Source organism: Diabrotica undecimpunctata, chromosome 6, assembly GCF_040954645.1.
Source record: "Diabrotica undecimpunctata isolate CICGRU chromosome 6, icDiaUnde3, whole genome shotgun sequence".
Classification (NCBI taxonomy): domain Eukaryota; kingdom Metazoa; phylum Arthropoda; class Insecta; order Coleoptera; family Chrysomelidae; genus Diabrotica; species Diabrotica undecimpunctata.
In genome coordinates this window covers 14,283,078-14,305,110 of record NC_092808.1, presented here as the reverse complement: position 1 = coordinate 14,305,110, position 22,033 = coordinate 14,283,078, and the positions used below count along the sequence as shown (strand labels likewise).

General features: G+C 34.1%; 2 protein-coding genes across 3 annotated transcripts in view; one reads left to right on the top strand and one right to left on the bottom strand.

The window, feature by feature from the left end:
* Positions 1–22,033, bottom strand: part of LOC140443158 (oxysterol-binding protein-related protein 3-like) — a 130,615-nt gene that overhangs the window by 73,076 nt on the left and 35,506 nt on the right. The gene's annotated exons all lie outside the window — the stretch shown is intronic.
* Su(var)3-3 (lysine-specific histone demethylase Su(var)3-3) lies at positions 13,688–18,523 on the top strand. Its single transcript, XM_072534255.1, has 2 exons — positions 13,688–14,659; positions 16,877–18,523. The coding sequence occupies exons 1-2, from the start codon at positions 13,936–13,938 to the stop codon at positions 18,433–18,435; spliced, it is 2,283 nt and encodes a 760-aa protein (XP_072390356.1). The 5' UTR covers positions 13,688–13,935; the 3' UTR covers positions 18,436–18,523.

The window sequence follows — 22,033 nt, the reverse complement described above, 5'->3', positions numbered from 1 at the left end:
GAAAAGCTAATTTGTGTACTGATTTTGTTTTTTTTTTTGTTCTACGAACCCCTTTCCTTAGATAGTAGATGTAGTTTGATGGAGAACCACAACACAAACGATCTTTCGAGAGTCAATAGACGGACGATTAACGAGGAGCTATGATTGTTACCAAGATTCGGCAAATAACAAAAACACTGTGTAGGCTAGAGAGAGTCGAAGAATAACTAGCACGGACGACCCTTTGCATACCAAAACGTCTCAAATAATTTGTAATTTTGTAATTTATAAATATATTTAGTTTTTAGTACTATGTATTGATCGTAAAATTTAGGATTGCGACTTCATAAGCTATATAGCCCAGTCTGGTTAAAAAAAAAGTTGGAAAAATGTTTCGCAGATATCTGAAGCTTTTAAGACCTAGGTGGGGGATACTAGATGATGAATAGATGAAAAGATACTTCTAGTTTTACCTTGCGTTTTTTTAAGCAATAATTTATGGTCACAATTTGATTTTTTGTCTATAAATTTTTTCCCTTATATTTTAAATAAACAATATTTATGTCATTTTTTTATGCCAAGAATATCTTTATTTTCCCGTTTTTTTTTAATTAAAATTGATAAATAATTTACAGAGATATTTGCAAGAAAGCAGTTTTTTTGCACTAATTTATAAATTTTATTAATTTTTTTATTAACAAAATAAAATGGTATTAATACATTTAAACATCAATGAATTACCATCTTTTAAATTTGTGCGAAATTTCCCCCCGATCAGTCAAATATTTTATGTTATTTAATTTGTTTATCCCTGAGGCTAATTATTTAAACTATTGAGCTTGCCCTATGCATGATGCTAGACTCATTCAGCAAATTTCATAGGATTCTTTAAGACTTAGACTATCTCAGAAGTTAAATGCATATTGAGTTTTCATCGAAATTATTTACAAAATAAACGTTTGAAAAAGGGGTATGTTTTTTACTTATAAACAATTGTAATAACTTCTATATTTTTCAAGCTACAGACTTGTACGTACAACCATTGAATAACTGGTAAAAAAGCTCACATTAAAAAATAAAAAACCTATGACCAATAGGAACGAAGTTAGTGACTATTTTTAAAAAAATCATATCTCCATTGTTTATAAACATTAAGAAGTAAAATTTGCACAAATTTTGAATGAAAATCTAAACTTTATATTGAAACTTATAGCTATAAAATTTATCTAATTTTTCGAAACGACGGTACTTTCGAAAGATCGACATAGGAAAGTGGAGAGGATATCTGTTTCAGCTCCGTTTTTTTTTTCGGCATCGCAACTTCAAATTGCAACACGTAGGAAAAATTTACATTATCTCGGTTTCCTTTGCAGCTGCAAGCCTCTTTTTTTTATTCTGGGGTAGCTCGTCGAAATATGAATAACTAAATAGTTTTCACCGGCCGGAAAATATGGGAAAACTCGGAAAAATTGAGTCCATTTGAAATTCACCCTAAACACTTACTTTTTTTTAATTTGCTCGAATAGTCTGTCGCAGTATTAATAATGATGACATACTTTTCACCCCCCATAAATCTCGGAAAATCCCATATGTTTTTTCATTTTATATCAATGATGTAATAATAATTTATAAAATAATATATTTTATAAATTAAATTTCAGGTAATTTTTTACACATTATATTATTATATTCCTTATATTAGTTATAATTGTTTGTATTTTTATAATTAACAATATTGATTTTTATTCTATTTTTCTTACAAATATGATATTACAATATTAATCTAATCTGCCTTACTGCTTTGATAAAATAAGTCGATTTTTTCATCACTTGCCTTATTAAATTTTGCAATGTTTATTGAACTTTACTTTTTTTATTTTCTTTACATACATTGGTTTAAAAGTTAAAATTTAGTTCATTCATTCGACTTCACTGTCAGGTCTGAACCTTTTTGTTGCAGGTTGTTTATCTTCACTTATTAAGTCAGTCTTTCCATACATTAACATATTAATGGGCGATCTTAATGCCAAGGTGGGTCAAGGTGAGGTAGGAGAACAAGTAGGAAAATATGGGCTTGGAAACAGAAACGACAGAGGAGATCGATTGATTCAATTTTGCCAAAGTGAAGACTTCGTAATAACAAATACCTTTTTCAAATTACCTCCTCGACGGTTATATACATGGACATCTCCACAACATACCAAAGAAACAATAGTGAGAAATCAAATAGACTACATTATGATAGCAAGGAGGTATCATAATGCTGTTAAATGTACTAAGACGTACCCAGGAGCTGATATAGGCTCAGATCATAACTCGGTAGTTACTGTGATAAAGGCGAGACCAAAAAAGATTAGAAGACCACACAGAAAGGCACTAGATTTAAATAAACTTAGAAACAAAAATATACGACAAGAAACAGGAGAAGAAATAAATGAAAACCTCCGTTCAGTGCAGCAACAAATTAACGATACAAACAACGTTAACCAAAAATTAAAGTACGTAAATACAGCTATACAACAGCAGGAAAGAAACATCTTACAAAAACAACAACAAAGAATAAGGGGTGGATGACACAAGATATACTAGACTTGATGGAACAAAGAAGAAAGATGAAGAATTACCAGGACAAACACAAAGAAATAAATAAACACATAAAAAAGAGAATAAAAGAAGCCAAAGAGGAGTGGATTAAAGAACAATGTGAAGAAATGGAAACCTATGAGAAAAAGTACGATGCGTTCAATATGCACAAAAAAGTAAAAGAGATAACAGGAAGCATAAAGAAATGCCAAATAGGTAAACTTAAAGACAAAGATGGAAATCTTATTGTAGATCTAGAGAATAAAATAAAAAGATGGACAGAATAGATGAATGAATTATTTGAAGACGATAGAAACAACTTAATTCAGATAATCAATGCAACTGGGCCAGACATATTGAAAGAAGAAGTAGAATACGCAATAAGAAACGCTAAAAATTGAAAAGCAAATGGACCTGATGAAATTCCTACAGAACTGTTAAAGCTTTTGAATGATAAATCCGTAACCATAATATTAAATTTTGCAGCGAGGAGCTAAAACAGTTTCCCCTCCACTTTCCTATGTCGATCTTTCGAAAGTAACTTCGTTTCGAAAGGTTTTAAGTTTCGAAAAATTGGATGAATTTTATAGCTATAAAATTCAATATAAAGTTTAGATTTTCATTCAAAATTTGTGCAAATTTTACTTCTTAATGTTTACAAACAATGGAGATATAATTAACAAAAAAATTGTCGCTAACTGCGTTCCTATTGTTCATAGAAGGTTTATTTTTTTTGTTACATGTGAGTTTTTTTACCAGCTATCTAATGGTTGTACGTACAAGTCTGTAGCTTGAAAAATATAGAAGTTATTACAATTGTTTATAAGTAAAAAACATACCCCTTTTTCAAACGTTTATTTTGTAAATAATTTCGATGAAAACTCAATATTCATTTAACTTCTGAGATAGTATAAGTCTTAAAGAATCCTATGAAATTTATTAAATGTGTCTAGCATCATTCATAGGGCAAGTTCAATGGTTTAAATAATTAGTCCCAGGGATAAACAAATTGAATAACTTTTAAACTATTTGACCGATCGGGGGGAAATTTCGCACAAATTTAAAGGACGGTAATTCCTCAATGTTGAAATATATTAATAACATTTTATTTTGTTAATAAAAAAATTAATTAAATTTAAAAATTAGTGCAAAAAAACTGCTTTTTTGCAAATATCTCCTTAAATTATTTATCAATTTTAATTGAAAAAACGGAAAAATAAAGATATTCTTGATATAAAAAAATGGTATAAATATTGTTTATTTAAATTATAAGGGAAAAAACTTATAGATAAAAAACCAAATTCTGACCATAAATTATTGTTTAAAAGAAACGCAAGGTAAAAATAGGAGTATCTTTTTATCTATTCGTCATCTAGTAACCCCCACCTATGTCTTAAAAGCTTCAGATATCTGCGAAACATTTTGCCGTGAAATCGATGATTTTTGTATAACCAGACTGGGCTAATAGGTCTCCAGAGCCTGATGAGCTAACTAAATAAATTTTAATTTAAATTTAGAGATAAGTGAATTAGTTTCAATTGTTAGTGATAATTTCCTACCGTTGAGAGTACGGAATTCTTTATCCAAATATATAAAAAAAACGTTATTTGAATTACATTTGAACAAGTGATATGATACAACTGTTTTCTTATTATTATGATGAAGTGAATATATTGGTTTATTGACCCAAGGCGAATTAACTCTGACCCAATTCCATACCCAGATTGTATACACAATAACACATATTTTTAGACATTATATTAAACACATCACAATACAAATCAAAAGCGCTGTATAAGATTGTGTTCTTGACATTTTTTCGTATAATATTCATTATATATATATGGCCTTTAATTAAACGATTTCTACATATTTAAATAAAACAAAGTGTGGAGAGGTGTCATCGAAATTTTTGATTAGTTTTAAATGCCTGTCGATGCCATTATGTATGAAACATAACATCGTTCAAATGTGCTCTGTTCTTTCGCTGAGTGACACGCATTCAAAATTTTCAATTTTCCATGACTCTGGAACGCATAAAACAGGCTTAATTTGTCGAACGGTATGAGTTATGTTTGCTTTGGAGACCTCTGTATGGCTTATTCGCATAGACCTGCAGCTTAGCAGTTAACTAGCTGTTAAAAGTTAACTTCAAGCATCAGCGAGAAGCGCTACTACCTGACTTGACAATGACAAGTGCGACCTTGCCGAAACGTCGTCAAAATAATGGTTTTTATCACAACCAAAATTATTGAACGCGGAGTTAAACCCGGAAAACTACAGAAAGCACATATAACTCCCGCGGAAACTTCAAATGTAACATTATTTAAAGACGTTTCGCTCTCTAATCAGAAAGCATCATCAGTTCATCTAAAAAGAACATCATGAAAAACCAACATCCATAGAAAAGTTAATATACAAGTGTTACCTCAAAAATACATGTAGCAGTGAATGTTATAATATGTAAAGAAGCTTAAGATATTGGACATTAAACGGTTAGATTGTATAAAGAATTAATTGAAACTAAATATAGTTTACAATTTGATACAAACATAGAACAGCAAAAGACCATGTGGTTATTGTACATGTAATTTAATTATAATTATAATTTAATGATAATATTAATTATAATTTAATTTATATATATATATATATATATATATATATATATATATATATATATATATTATATATATATATATATATATATATATATACATATATATATATATATATATATATATATATATATATATATATATATATATATATATTAGTTTGTCGGTCTGTTGTAAATAAAAGTACTTAACTATTGCTTAAACGTTTCGGCAAATTTGTCATTTTCAATAACCACTTTATTTTATAGAAATTGCATTAAAGAATTATATTTCATGTTTACTCATAGTCATAGTAAACATGACACAGTAAACAAGCAGGCTCAGAGGAAACACAAATCTCTGATTAAGAGGTCAAAGAGGAGCTCTTGGAGAGCCTACTGTGACGGCGTGGAAGACATGACCGCTGCTTAGCTGCAACTAAGCTCCATCGAGTACCGTATACCAAGGTGTGCTGGGCTGTTAGGGGTTTCGCCCCCTTCAAGTCACCAGGCGAGGACGGCTCTGCTTCAGCAGGGTCTGGACCTTATTGCCCCCACACGGGTCAGGATATTTAGGGCCTGTCTTGCAATAGGATATATTCCTTTACCCTGGATGAGGACTAGGGTCGTATTTATTCCTAAACCGGGTAAACCCGATTTTACCCTTGCTTAATCGTTCCGACCAATCAATCTCTCATCCTTCCTTTTAAAGGCTCTAGAGAGACTCGTAGATCGGTTCATACGTGATAGAGCAGTTAGGGACAGCCCTTTGCATGCACAACACTACGCCTACCAGGCTGGGAAGTCTTGTGAGACAGCTCTGCATCACTTTGTCTACAGGATGGATCGGGTGCTAAATTCGAAACAATACAGCCTGGGTATGAGCCTAGCTCAGGGAGGAGCTTTGTCTCCCTTGTTGTGGTGCCTGGTGGGTGACTGTCCGAACAAGGTATATATGTGCAAGCCTACGCCGATGACGTAGTTATACTGGTTGAGGGGCTCTTCCTGGAAACGGTGCACGAGATCGCCCAGGTGAGCCTCGGGCTCGTTAATCCTGAGAAGACTGCTGTGCGTCTGTTCACTCGGAGAAAGGCCATTGGACCTACAAGAGAGCTTACCTTCTATGTTAAAACTGTATCGGTTTCCAAGTCAGTGAAGTACCTGGGAGTGGTCCTGGACTCTAAACTTTAATAGAAGGAACATCTCGACGCCAAGGTGAAGAAGGCCGCGGCAGAAGTCAGAGTCAAATGGGGTATGCAGCCAAAATTTTTATATTGGATGTATCAATTCATGATACGGCCTATCCTGACGTATGTGGCCATTGTGTGGTAGCCACGGGCTAGACTGGCTTCAGCTAGGGCCCAGCTGACTCACCTCCAGTGGTTGGCACGTGTTGGCATCTCAGGAGCCATGAGGACCACTCCCACAGCGGCTCTTAAGGATTTCTCTCTACATCTTATTGTAGAGCATAAAGCCATGATGGCAACCTATCGTCTTAACTGCTCTGGATACTGGTTGGGAATTAATTGTCGGATGGGTCATTGTGACATCTGGAGACAGGTCCTCGATTGTTGTCCTGTGCTCTCTATGGTACAGAACAGCATGGCCCCCCAATTTGAGGTCTCAAAAGCATATAAATATCACCAAATTTATCAAAAGCAGTTGATAGTTAGATACCTGTACAACGAATGGCAGGGGAAAATCCTTACTTCTCTGGTCTACTTGCAGCATCCGTTGGTGTTAATGTCATTTAAATACAATGAAAAATTCTGAATTCAACAGGTTTTAATACTAAATTAGTGTGGTTGTTAAAATCAGTACGATAACAAATTAATTTCATGCCGCTTATCGAACTTTAATTTTTCACGAAAAAACATAAATTCCTATTGTTTATAAGAAATGCCATAAAAAATTTAAAAATAATGTATGGAAATTGATAATAATTGTACTTATACGAGGGTTTCTCTAGGTTTTCATATAACAAATGCTAAGTTTTAAAACTCGCAATAAATGGGAAATATCGAAATATGTCATGGATAGACTTTTTTGCACCTGAATGTATGTTTATGCTAGCGCATTTTCTTCAACATATACAGGGTGTTTCAAAAAAAGGTAACCCCGTCTCTAGGTTAGGTAAAAAACTGAAAAATAATTGGGGTTTGCTTAGTAAAAAATTTTTGTAACGCCATCCGTTTCCAAGATACAGGGCGTTGAAGAAAAAAATTTACGCATTTTTTACGATTTTGCCGAAACTACTTGCAACATTGTAATGAAATTTTATACGAATATGTTTTGGAAGCTGATACATCCCATGAATTTGTTTTTATATCTGATTCTCATAGAGGGCGCTAGTTACACGGATCGTACTAAGTATTAGTCAATATAACTTTTTTAAGAGTATAATTATTAATCAAAATTTCAAGTAAACTTAAACATCATTCAATTTTACACGAAAAAGGTACTCTTGGTAAAACTCGATACTGTGTACCGTTTTCGGAATATTTTGATTTGAAAATTATGAAGTAATAATTGATGCTGGTAGTAATGATAAAGTTCTAATAGGTATACCTCTATTTTCTCCAAGTGTGCCATGGAAATCTGACATTTATTGATTGTTATTTGTAAAATCAAATCAAAATGTACTCAAATGTTGAATACACTGACATGTTATTAACCTTAGGCGAATGTTTAGGATGTTCTAGTGCAGCTGTGACATGTTATGCAGAAAAGTTTCCTAGAAGAAACTTACCAAGTAAAAAAACATTTAGAGCCGTTGAACGACGTTGTCGAGAAACTGGGAATGTGAGACCAAATAAAATAAATTCTGGTAGACCAAGAACAACAAGAACAATTAATAAAGAAAATAATATTTTAAATTTACTTGATCAAGATCCAACAGTTAGCGTAAGGAATATAGCAAGACAAACAAATACTTCTTCTTCAAGTACTTGGCGGATACTGAAAGAACAGCAATTACATCCTTATCATTACAGACAAGTCCAAGAGCTCTTGCCAGATTTTTCTGAAACATTGCAACAAAGGACAGCCCACAATCCAAATTTTTTAAAATGCATTCTTTTTACGGACGAGGCCACCTTTACGCGACAAGGTATGTTTAACTCCCATAATGCACACTACTGGTGTGATGAGTTTGGGCAGCAACTTTAGGTAACAAATTAATAGGTTATCATATTCTACCTGGAAATTTAAATGGTGATATGTATCTTGATTTTTTAAACAATTCCTTATTCGAGATATCAGAAGATTTAACGCTAAATGAGCGAAGATCTTTATTTTTTATGCACGATGGAGCTCCACCACACTTTGATAGAAGGTGTCGTTGAGTAATCATTTTCCGAATCGATGGATTGGTAGAGGTGCAGAAGCTTCGATTCATTGACCTCCTCGGTCATGCGATTTTAACCCTTTGGACTACGCAGTTTGGTCGTATATTAAGGAAAAAGTCTATGCTACAGAGGTAAATTCACGCCAAGAATTGGAAAAAAGAATTCAACGTCAATTTAATGATATCATAGCTGATCCCCCTACCGTTTAGAAGGTTAATGGAATCTTTAGAAAAAATAATAGACTTGTGTATTCGCGAAAACGGAGGGCATTTTGAACACTTACTGTAATTGAATTTTATTTTATGTTCTTAGTCATTAATTTAATTTTCTTCTTGTGAGTTTTGTTTAATTACTAACTATTTTATACCAGCAACAACTATTACTTCATAATTTTCAAATCAAAATATTCCGAAAACGGTACACAGTATCGAGTTTTACCAAGAGTACCTTTTTCGTGTAAAATTGAATGATGTTTAAGTTTACTTGAAATTTTGATTAATAATTATACTCTTAAAAAAGTTATATTGACTAATACTTAGTACGATCCGTGTAACTAGCGCCCTCTATGAGAATCAGATATAAAAACAAATTCATGGGATGTATCAGCTTCCAAAACATATTCGTATAAAATTTCATTACAATGTTGCCAGTAGTTTCGTCAAAATCGTAAAAAATGCGTAAATTTTTTTTTCTTCAACACCCCGTATCTTGAAAATGGATGGCGTTACAAAAATTTTTTACTAAGCAAACCCCAATTATTTTTCAGTTTTTTACCTACCCTAGAGACGGGGTTACCTTTTTTTGAAACACCCTGTATTTGGAGCACAAAGGATCGATAGTAGCGTGAAATGAGTATAATTTTCTCAGGATGTTAAAACTTTTACCAGAAGCGCTAAGAAAAATGATTTTTTAACCCTAAAAAAAGAAAACCCCTTTTTGGCCTCACCGCCTATGTCAATAATAATATTCTCGTTAATCCTCGTTTGGTGCGTTTACATATCAACTAGGCAAATCGATATTATTCATACTGGTCGTCACGAAAGCTTAAACATCCCATTTTCAAACCTTAAAAATATCGATTATTCAACAGTTAAGTTGGATCACACCTACACGCTTTTTGCTATATAAAAACGTACATACCATACCGCATATTATTAAAAATATTCATAATGCATAGAAAATAAATTATGAGGTATGGTTGTCACAATAGTTGTTGTTTATTATATTTATACAAATAAATAATACAACTAAATAAAGCCAAGCACGACGACAAAAAATAACACAACGGCATTTGAAAACGTGAATTTCATTATAAAAAAAAATAAAAAAAATTCGGTATTATCTAAAAAGCTTTTAAACTAAGTTTACAGACTGGGCTGATGGAAAAAGTAGATAGATAACTTCGAACACGGTCACCGGAAGATGGAATTAAATCAAAGAAATTAGATCTACAGAATAGATTTTGCAAGAAACTCATTTATAAAAATGAAGAACTTACTTACTTATAACCGCAACCTTATCATAGAGATTCACACAAGAATGTTACGATGTTGCGATTTACTAACTTTATTGTCTCGAATATTATGGGCATTATATAGGTCAATCATGCAGTGGTTAAAAAAAGAATAACACAACACAAAAGCGATTGCAAAACAGAGAAAAATTCGTGAGCAGTAGCACGCCATTCCAACACAAACGGCCACACATTTAATTTATCAGATGTCAAGATCTTGAATAAACACAAATTACAAAACAATTATAAAAAAAATTATTTCTCGAAATGTACCACATAAACAAAAACAAAAAATCAATTAATTATAAGACAGAAACTTGCAAGTTAAGCAACATGTCTCGCGCAGTGCCTCTCTGCTCGCTTTAAATTCATAACTCTTTTGCCGTTAGGAACTCGGCATCGTCCACATCTTCGATCATCCTTAAACTTCCCTCTTGACCATCAAGTCTAGTCATCAGAATTTTCTCACTATTACCGGGTATTGTTACGTCTCAAGTAGTTAGTAAGCTGATAACATCTACTGTGTCTTCATGGAACGGCAACTCTTCACCATTGATCTAGAGAACTCCATTTTTGAGAATCCATACAGCCGCAACTTTTCTTAGTAAATCCATCCCCAATATGAACTCATCGGAGATCTCTTCAATTAATACTCTATGTTTCACTGTGGTCTGGCCAATGGATACTGACATATTAGCCTCACCATATGTATTAATTACCTCACCAGTTGCTGTTCTAAGCCTTACTGTTACAGGTAATAATTTAAGATGGCCTCGTACTACTTCTGGACGTGCAATAGTTCTTGTTGCATCTGTATCTACCAAAAACGATCTACATTTATTATTGATACGACTCTCGATATACAAGCTAAGAATTCCACCGGAGGACGTAATGTTACCAGTTACTATGGGGGCTTTGTTTCTCGAGGTGTGTCGAGGTTTGTGTCAACCCGTTCTAGTTTCCGACTGTTGTATCATTTTCTTGCAATTACGGCGAATGTGTCCTACGTCACCACAATTCCAACATCTGGGCTCGCGTCTATTGGACATCGTGTAACGAACTACTTTTCGTACCATTTCTTTCAGACGTTCATCGTTTGGTTCGTCGCCTTCTTCAATGGTTCTTACTCGATGGCTCCGTGAAGTTTGACTAACTGTTTCATATTCCTAGGCAATAGCGAGCGCATTATCTAGAACTTTCGGTCTTGCTAGTCGTAAAGCGTTCTGTAATTTACCTTCTTTCAACCCATTGACGAAGGTATTCACAGTAATTTCTTCCAAAATGTTGTCTGGTACCTCCGGATAAGCCAACCGCACTATACGAGCAACATCTGCTTCAAATTGTTGCAAATTTTCATTTACTCGTTGAATTTTACTTGTGCCTTGTAGACTTGTTGTAGATGAACATCTCCGTAACGTTTGTCCAGTCGAGTTAACAAGATCTGGTAACATTTTTCTTGATCCTTAGAACAAGAAAAAAGTCTTTTCTTGTTCTGTCCATTGATTGGCTGTCGCAATAGTTCAAATTGTCTAAGGTATATGGACCAAGAAGACTTCCCATCAAATGGTGACAATTTGAATCTCATTATGATGTGTCGTTTCGTCTCTCGGTGATTCTTTTTTCAGTGCAGGATCTAAAACTACTGCACTAACTGGTGCTAGCACTTTCGTATTGGTTAGCATGTTCTCTAACTGTTTGTTCTTCTTTTCTACCTTATCGAATGTTCAAGAAACTTCTTCGAATTTCTCATTGTTCTTTTTAGAAGTTTGTTCCATTATTTGAGAAACATTTTCAAATATCTCGTCGAATCTTCTCGAAACATCAATTATTAGAGAAATATTTTCAAATTTCTCATCATTCTTTCTAGAACTTTCTTCGATCATTTGAGAAACATTTTCAAATTTTCCATCAATTATTTTCGTTAAAACTGTTTCTTCTGCTGATAGAAACTGGAATTTCTCTGGGTCATCTCCATTCTTGTTGAAAACATCCTTCAGTAATTCTTGGAGGACCTTCTTGGATCGCATAAGTCGCATGAAGTACCTGTCTACACCTTTCATAGAAATATAATACCGAATTATGATGGTATTATCGTAAAAAACACTATACTTAAGAAGAAAAAGCAGCAGATGAAGCAAAATGTTAACTTTATAGAAATTAAAAAGTCTTGAAGCCTTGCTTTTCAACTTTTGTTTGGAAAGTAATAATAACAATATGGCCGCCGTGACGTCACACTCCGGCTGTCCATAGAACTCTGTGGTTGAAGGTGGGTTGAAGGCATTATCATTACCACTAATGCGGACTTTACACTTACGAGTACTCGGATTTGAGTTACGAGTAGAACACTGCGATCGTTTACATTAAATCCGAGCGATCAGAGTTGTTTCAAAGAGAATTTAAAAATGGGGCCATCAACAAAAAAAACGAGCTGCTGTTGCACTAGGGTTATTAAACATTTTAAAGGAGAAAAATAAATGTGGTAAGTGGTAATGGTCATGATATCCGCAATAGTCTCGTACGCCTTATTTCTTTTGATAATGCCCCGATACTCTTTCAGTTTCACATTCCATAAACATTCAAAAGAACGGTAAAGATCGATAAATTGATTCATTTGATCTGCAAAAAATCTTAGTTCCGCCATTTTGAATTTGGAATTTCCACCACTTTGACGCTCACGTCGCTCACTCGTACAGGAATTGACAGGAACTCGTACTGCTACTCGGTTTGCGTTCAACTTCAATCCGAGCTCGGATCCGAGTGACAAGAGGCTCCGTGTAGACGTTTATACTTCCGAGTTGCACTCCGAGTAGAGTAACTCGGATCCGAGTACTCGTAAATGTAAAGCGGACTTAAGCATTAACATTTTCCCAGTAAAAAAGAGATCGAAATCGTTTTAAATTAGGATACAGGACTGTCAGACAGTTCAAAGTAAATAACATGAGAATTATTTTAGTTAATCAACTGACAATAATATGCTAACAGTACCTATTCTCCTAATAATCCTGTTACAATATCGGAGAAAATCTAATGCCGAGGTAAAATCGAAAGAAAAATCCTTAGCAACAAAGATATCTCAATGATGATACCTGAAATTTGCCAGTACTTTGAGTATTCACATTCTTGGTTTTAACGTATTAGATGGCAATGGATAGTAAAAAACAAGGAAGTTGTTCAAGCACTTAAAAATTTGAGAAAGGTAAATATGATATCACTGAGAAAATGTGGACAGCTTTAGGAGAGATAGGAATAAGTTGGATGACAGGTTTGTTTAATAGAATTATGGAAATGTGACAAATTTTAAGGACAGTAACATGAAAGAAGTTGTATATTTAGAACTAATTTTACAAGACAATTGTCACGTAATAAATATATAACGTATTTCATTATTTTTTACATATTAAATATATAGCTTTATATCTTTATCACACTTATGAACCACTCTGTATTAAATAAAATTCAATATTACATAATATACTTTTACTTTATTTTAAGCCGAAGGTCACAGTAAATTTATACTTTGTAAATAATAGTACATTGTGTTCAGCAATATTAAAATAATTAAAGAAAAAAAAACAAAACAACATTGTACAAATTTCCATACATAACGATCCGGAACCGTAACAGTAGCCATTTTAATTTTCGATGCTTTCCAGTTTGCGGCACCTGAGCCACAGATTATACAGATACGCTGTCATTTGTCTAGTTTAATTTGGTTATGTGTATGTGTGCCATAAACAAACTGTATTGCAGTATTTCTTTGGGTAGAAACAAAATATCGATAAATAGAATGTTTATATACGAAGAATATTTTCAATGAATTAAATGTGTCGTATCATAAGGCGAACGTACTTTTTGTTATGGAGTAAGTACTTAGATTTCGCTTCTCTTCATATAAGGCTAAGTATTTGATTATAAAAATGAGTAGACGAAAAAAAGCAAAGCTTGAATTAAAAGAGGAAGATAAAAACAGCGTCGGAGATGAAGAAAACTCCGAAAACACAGATAAGTCTAAAATTCAACAGTCTGATAAAAAACTTAGCCCAGGACCTAGTACTTCAAAAAACAACAAGAAAGATGCCAAAAAGGAGGAGATAAAAGCCGATGACGACAAGAAAAACGATGACCCCGAATCAGAACTTGACGACCCTGTGATAAAAGACCTATTTTCTGGTTTAGAAGGTGCAGCTTTTCAAAGTCGAATGCCTTTTGACAAACTAACCTCGACAGAAGCTGCCTGTTTCCCAGATATTGCCAATGCAGCCTTGCAGACAGTAAGGGTATATTTAAATGTACGCAATCGTATACTTCAGATGTGGTTGGAGAATCCCAAGCAACAGTTAATTATAGAACATGTTTTCGAAAAAATGGAATCCCCTTACAATAGTGATACACAGCTGGTCAAAAGGGTACACGCCTTCCTAGAGAGAAATGGATTTATAAACTATGGAATTTTTAAAAGACTAAAACCCATTCCTTCTAAAAAATATGGAAAAGTTATAGTTATAGGTGCTGGTATAGCTGGTTTAGCAGCAGCACAGCAGTTGCAACAATTTGGACTGGAAGTTATAGTGTTAGAATCAAGAGATAGGGTTGGAGGTCGCATAGCAACATTTCGAAAAGGAAATTATATTGCTGATATTGGTATGTTCTTAAAAAACATATAATAAATTTTATTAATCTTAATAATCATGTATTAGATGATGTATAACTCATTAAACTTATCACTGAATATAAAAACAATTTTTTTTTGTTTGTTTCTGATAGTCAATAACAACCTGAAATAGTATGTGATTGATTAAAATACTTCCAAATTATAATGGGGCCTTCATTGGCTAAAATCAGATGCAATGAATAACATAATGTTGGTTGTAATGTTTTGAGAAACGTAAAGATTTACTGATTGTTATAGTTGTATGTAATAAAATTTGTGTTTTCTATGTCCTGAACACAATTAATTATTTATGGTGTGAAGTTCTCTAAACACAATCATATAAAAATTATATTTTCCAAATTCCCTACTTATTTCTCTAGCCATACTTGCATTAGAGATAGGATACCCATTGAAATATACAGAATTTTTTATATACACTGAAATTTGTATCAGTTAAACTTTATCCTGCAGATCACTTCAAATAATACATGTTTCTCCCACAGCAAGAGCTCCCTATCTCTAAAAACATTGTTCCAGCATTGCCACTTGGTACTATTACTTATTGAGTAAAAATTGTTTTGCAATCTATGAAAAATATGATTAATTACACCTTGAATAATATTACTATCATTGATTAATTACCTACTTCCTTGAATAATATGATCCTCTTATCTTTCTTCTTCTTCTATTAGGCTCCTTGGACTGTTCTTCACCTTCACTGACTTTGAGCTTATACTCAAAGCAGTGATTTAAATGCCAGCTATTACCAAGTCTTCCTAGTGGTATCTTGTCTGTTGGTTTTAAGTGTCTTCCTATTTGGACTATTCTCTCTCTGTATATTCTTGCATCATGCTGATTCCATTCTTATCTTCTCTGTCTTCCCCAATACACTATGTCTGGTATGTTACAGAGATATCTTATTCAGTCATTTGTATTCTATCTCTCAGTGTTTTCACGGTTATTGACCACAATTAGTTTCTGATGTTCTCAACTTTCTCTTGGTTTCTGCTGTGTCAGCTCTTGTCTTTATTGCGTGGGTCATTATCAGCCTTACACATGATTTAATAATACTTTCCCTTTCGGCCTCATAGTTTAACACTTTTGCTGATTTTTACAACTCGTTGATTTTTAAGACAGGATATTTTACTAAGTATGACGCCGGCGTTAGTTAATGTTTGTCAGGGTGTGAGTGAGGACTTAAAATGTTAAAAAAATTTTTACCAGTTCTGTGCTGTGGTAGTCTCGTGATTCAAAATGGCAGAGAGTATGCCGGGATGTTCAAACTGTGAAAAACAAGAAATATTCCTGCCTCCAGACATACTATTTCAAAATTTCCTATGGATAATAAGGGATGAGCAAAGATAAAGCATTGCAAAATATGCTCCAAAAACAAAATTCGAAAGCAGACAATATATCAATGCGAAAAATGTCCTGATCAACCTGGATTTTTGTGTTGAATGCTTTGAAATTAATTGCTGAATGTGAATCAAAATAAAATCAATGTGTGAATCTTTCTGTATTTTACAGAATAAATAAACTTATTTTTTCTAAAATTCCGTTATATAATTATTTTTCTAGAAAAACGTTCTAATCTGCCTTCTGCTGATCAGAGTCAGTCAGCGATACACTAGAATTTCTTAGCCAGGTGCACATGACTCCCATCGGAGTCAAAAATTCAAATCAAATTTTATAAATAAATATACACTCTATTTAATTAATTTAATATTATTATATATTCTAATATCAATTGCAATGATATTTTAGAAAACAGTTATTGCCGCTCCTGGGTAACAGGTTAAGACCTCTTGAAAAAAGTCAGTAGCGAATGTGTTAAGATATTTGAATCTCGAGACTAGTTCAATTATTGCATCATTAATTACTGCATCTTCTGGGTTACATTGCCACTACTAGGGATTTGGTCTTAGCTGTTGATATATTCATGCTGTAATTCTTCACCACTGCATTGAATGTATGTGCCATGTGCTGTAGGTTATTCTCATTATCAGAGAACAAAACTGCTTCATCATATTTGTACCCTGTTTAAAAAATTCACAAAAAACGCTTCATTTTAGACTTGTTTAGTAGCTTTACCTCTTACTAAAAGTTCATTTATATATAAAAAAAAATCATTATTTTTCTCTTGTACTCTTTACGATGTTTGCATGGTAAAATAACATTTCTATCATATTTTTTTTTTTGTTTTATAGGGGCTATGGTAGTAACAGGCTTAGGAGGAAACCCTATCACAACTTTAAGCAAACAGATAGATATGGAATTGCATCGCATTCGCCAAAAGTGTCCTTTATACCAATCAAATGGTGTTACCGTAGATAAAGACAAAGATGAAATGGTTGAAAGGGAATTTAATCGTCTCTTAGAAGCCACATCATATCTTTCACATCAGCTTGACTTTAACTATGCCGGCAATAAACCTGTAAGTTTAGGGCAAGCACTAGAATGGGTTATTAAGTTGCAAGAGAAGAATGTAAAAGAAAAACAAATACAACATTTAAAGTCCGTTATTACCCTGCAGGAGAAATTAAAAGGAAGTCAACAAATGATGACAAATGTGAAAGAGAAAATGAAAGAAATAAAAACTAAAGTTGATGAGATGGCTGTTATTGAAAAACGAAATACTGATGAGCAATTTGCTTATGCTAGTGGAGTTAAAGATTTAAAAGACTTAGCTAACCAGTGGGATCAATTGAAGGAACAGGCGAAGGAAATTGAAACAAAACTAGAAGAACTAGATAGTTCCAAACCGAGTGATGTTTACTTATCTTCTAAAGATCGTCAAATTTTGGATTGGCACTTTGCAAATTTAGAATTCGCAAATGCAACACCTCTATCTACTCTTTCGCTAAAGCACTGGGATCAAGACGACGATTTTGAGTTTACAGGAAATCATCTAACAGTAAGAAATGGTTATTCTTGTGTACCTGTTGCTTTAGCAGAAGGTCTTGATATTAAGCTGAATGCTGCTGTCAAGAAGGTTGAATATAATAGCAGAGGTGTAGAAGTTACTGTATATAATCCAAGAAATCCATCAACAACAAATACCTATCATGCTGAGGTGGTTTTGTGCACGCTACCATTAGGCGTGCTTAAACTAAGTGCTGTACCTTCTAGTACTCAACTGAATACAGTGCAATTTTCACCACCTCTACCAGACTGGAAAACGTCCGCAATTCAGCGTCTGGGTTTTGGTAATCTCAACAAAGTGGTGTTATGTTTTGAGAGAATATTCTGGAACCCACAGGCGAATCTCTTTGGTCATGTTGGCAGTACAACAGCTAGCAGAGGAGAACTTTTCCTCTTCTGGAATCTATATAAAGCCCCTGTGTTACTCGCCTTAGTTGCAGGTGAAGCTGCAGCGATAATGGAAAATGTAACAGATGATGTGATAGTTGGAAGATGCATTGCAGTACTTCGAGGAATTTTCGGGCAATCGGGAGTGCCTCAACCGAAAGAGACTGTTGTCACGCGGTGGCGAGCCGATCCCTGGTCACGAGGTTCCTATAGTTTCGTAGCAGTAGGTAGTTCTGGAAGTGATTACGATCTGTTGGCCTCGCCGGTAATTCCGCCGAACGATCAAGGGGTTTCTGTGACTTCGGGCCCCGCGCGAGTGTTTTTCGCGGGTGAACATACTATTAGAAACTATCCGGCTACCGTGCATGGAGCTTTCTTAAGTGGACTTAGAGAAGCTAGTAGAATTGCCGATCAGATCATCGGCAATCCGTGTCAACCACAGCCAGCCGAAAATTAAATTGCAATTTGTAAATATTTGTGATTAGTACAAAAGTCATATAGTTATTTATTTTATATTTATTGGATACACTGAATAAATAATTTACTTTAAACTGTTTTTATTCAATTGTATCATGTTAACACTATATTAGTTTCTTGATTTAATTCTATAGCCAAAGTACTTGTGGAAATATTAATATTATTGATAATTCAGATTTAGCCATACGGCTCACACTCCCTCTAAGGGCAAAATTCTCTCATCCCAGACACCTACGGTATCAAAAGGATTGAGCTCTGGTGTGACTCTTTTCGTGTTATCGAGCCCTAGGTGACTTGGTATTCTGGAGTATCTCCCAAAAATTTTCGTAACATCTGGACGTTGAGAGTAGCACCGCTTTCTGGATGGTCTTGTAGAGATGTTAATTCAGACCTAGCTTTTTCTATGTTTTCTAGGAGGTTATTCGGAATGACTCCAGTAGTAAAGAGAATAATAGGTATTGTCTAGGTACTTTTCATTCTCCACTATTTTCGTATTTGACTTTCCAGATCCCTGTACTTGGCGATCTTTTCGTTCTGTTTAACACGAAGATTATTGTTGTTGGGTATCGCCACATCAATTAGTGTTTTTTGTCTCTTTAGTTTATTAACTAGTATGAGATCTGGTCTATAATGTGCTACTGTTTGGTCTGTGAGCACAGTGCTGTCCCAGTATAGCTTGTAGTTGTCATTCTCAAGTATACTCTCAGGAACATATTGATAATATGGGAGATGGTTTGTTTGGAGAAGTCCCAGTTTGATGTCTATCTCTTGATGAAGGATCTTTCCTACTGAGTCGTGCCGTTCCTTATATTTTCTTTGTCAACCATCCACTCCTGAATGTAGGTCTCTCCCAATTGCTTCCATCTTTCGCCAATCTAATTCACTGTTTGCCTGCCACTGCTCTTATGTCATCTACCCAGCTTTTTTGAGGTCTTTCCATGCTTCTTGTTGTCGTCCTTGGTCTCCATTCTAGAATTCTCCGTGTCCACCTGTTGTCATTATATCGGGCTACGTGAGCTGCCCAGCGCCATTTCACTTTTGTAATTTCTTCCACAATATCCCTAATCTTCGTTCTACGTCTTATCTCGGTGTTTCTAATCTTGTCTCTTAGTGATATTCCAAGCATGATTCCTTCCATTGCTGTTTGCGTTGTTTTTAATTTTTTAGCAGATTTTTTGGTAAGGGCTACACTTTCTCCAAGCCGTAGGTACAAACTGGTAGTATGCATGTGTTATACACCTTTTTCTTTAAGATTACAGGAATGGAGACGTTTTTCAAGATATATGCTAGTTTGTCGAAAGCGTCCCATGCCAGTTGTGTTCTTTTAATTTCAGCATCTTGATTTGGTTTTCCCAGTTTGATCACATGACCTAGATATACATAATGTTCAACATTTTCTATGGTATGATTTTGTATTGTTATAGTTGTCTGGTCTCGGCTCAGTATTTTTGTTTTGTTGCAGTTCATTTTTAAGCCTACCGCTCCTGAAACTGCATTCAATTGTTGAAACATATCATTTAGTTCCTGGATATTATCGGCTATTAAAACTATGTCATCTGCGAATCTCAAGTGGTTTATGATCCGTCGACGTTGATACCCTTGTTGTTCCATTCTAGTTTCTTAAAAAGGTCTTCTTGAGCAAGGGTAAATAGTTTGGGAGAGATGGTGTCTCCTTGTCTTACTCCCCGTTGTAGTCTTATGGGATTAGTTTTTGTGCTTTCGTCCAGCTTTATCTGCATGGTGGCATTTTCATATGACAAGACTCAACACAGCCACAACGCAAAAGTTACTGGAAACGGCAGAGATAAGAGTACTGAGAAGAATTACGGGAAATACGCAGAGAGATCGAAAGAGAAGTGAAGACATTAGAAAAAAATGTAAGGTACAGTCTATAAATGAATGGACACAAAATAGAAAAAAAAATTTCCATCAGGTAATCGTCGAATCCACCACTGTTTATGATTATTACAGCAAAATTATCAGCTATCCTTCTAGACCACGGGGGACCTTCTGAGGTTTTGAGGTTAGGTTAAGCGCATTTTTATATATAAAACAATTGGTGCACTTCTATATGGTCTAGTTATTGTTGTGAAATATTTTAAACAAATTGAATTTAAAAAAAAAAAAATTGTAATATTATGCGAAATCTATTAAATCCACCTTTCACATCAAAATTTAGTCGTTTTGTCACAGATCCGCCCTGATCCATTCATAGACCTTTTAGATCCTTCAAAAACCTGTATATTATTTTTTTCTGTATAAGACATTTTTTTTATTTACTAGCCTATTCCTTGTTCTTTTTTTTGAACCTATTCTCTATCCTTCCATTGTTGGATGTAGGTCTCCCCCAGTTCCCTCCATCTTTCCCTATCTTGAGCTGTTCTCTGTCATGTGGGACCTCCTTGTTTCCTGATGTCATCTTTCCACCTCATCTGTGGTCTGCCTCTTGATCTCTTTGCATTGTATGGACGCCACTTTCCGATGGCATTGTTCCATTGTCCGTCTTGGAGACGTTCATTGTGTCCAGCCCATTTCCATTTCAGTTTTGCTGCTTGTTCTATCGCGTCTACTGTCTTTGTTCTGGTTCTGATCCACTGGTTACGTTTTCTATCCTAAGTGATATACCCAACATTTGTCTCTCCATCGCTCTTTGTGCCTTCCTTATCCTATCCAAATTGGCCTGTGTAAATGTCCATGTCATTGATATTTCGGCTGTTTGATTTTCTCTGTTAGCTTTGATTGCTTGTCCTAGATAGATATACTCATTTACCTGTTCTATTTTTTCTGTTTGTATTTTTATTGCCTCTTGGTCTTCCGTGTTTGTCATTACTTTTGTTTTGTTGAAGTTAATTTTTAGGCCTTTTTGCAGTGATTTTTCATGAAGTTCATTCAGCATTAATTCTAGTTCTTGTCGTTCCGAGGAGATCAGGAGTATATCATCCGCATATCTAAGGTGATTTAGGTACTTTCCGTTAATACATATTCCTCTGTTTTCCCAATCTGTTGATTTTATTATTTCCTTGTTCTATTAGGTGTAAAACAGTAAAACAATTCTCACTCATTTCTGAACAAAAAGAATATCGAATTCGGTTCTTTTTGTCTACATTCAGGAATTAACTTTTTTTGCATAAATAAAACAGTTGTAATTTTGTTTTAATTTGTGTCCTAAAACTATATACATTTCAATTACATCACGGCCAATATTCTTCATGCAGGTTATCGAATTGATACCGGTTTATTGAACTTTGAAATTTTGTTTAAGCAGAAGGTACAGTTGTTTAAATCGAAATAAAATTGTTTTTGTCTACTGTATATTATAATGAATATAATCAAGAAGTGTAATATTTCAAGGTTACCCAAACTATATGTTTATGATATCCAAATCAGACTAATTAAAGTAGCATGTACATACAATAAAGGATGTCAATCATTTTAATCAATACTTATAAGAACAATTATTTTTTACTAGTCATTAAATTATCATTTGTTGGCATTCAAAGGATTGTTGCTCACGTACTTAAAGGTTTGTATTGTTCTGAAGCTATTTTCTTGTGGCATCCAAAAGTAATTACTATTTT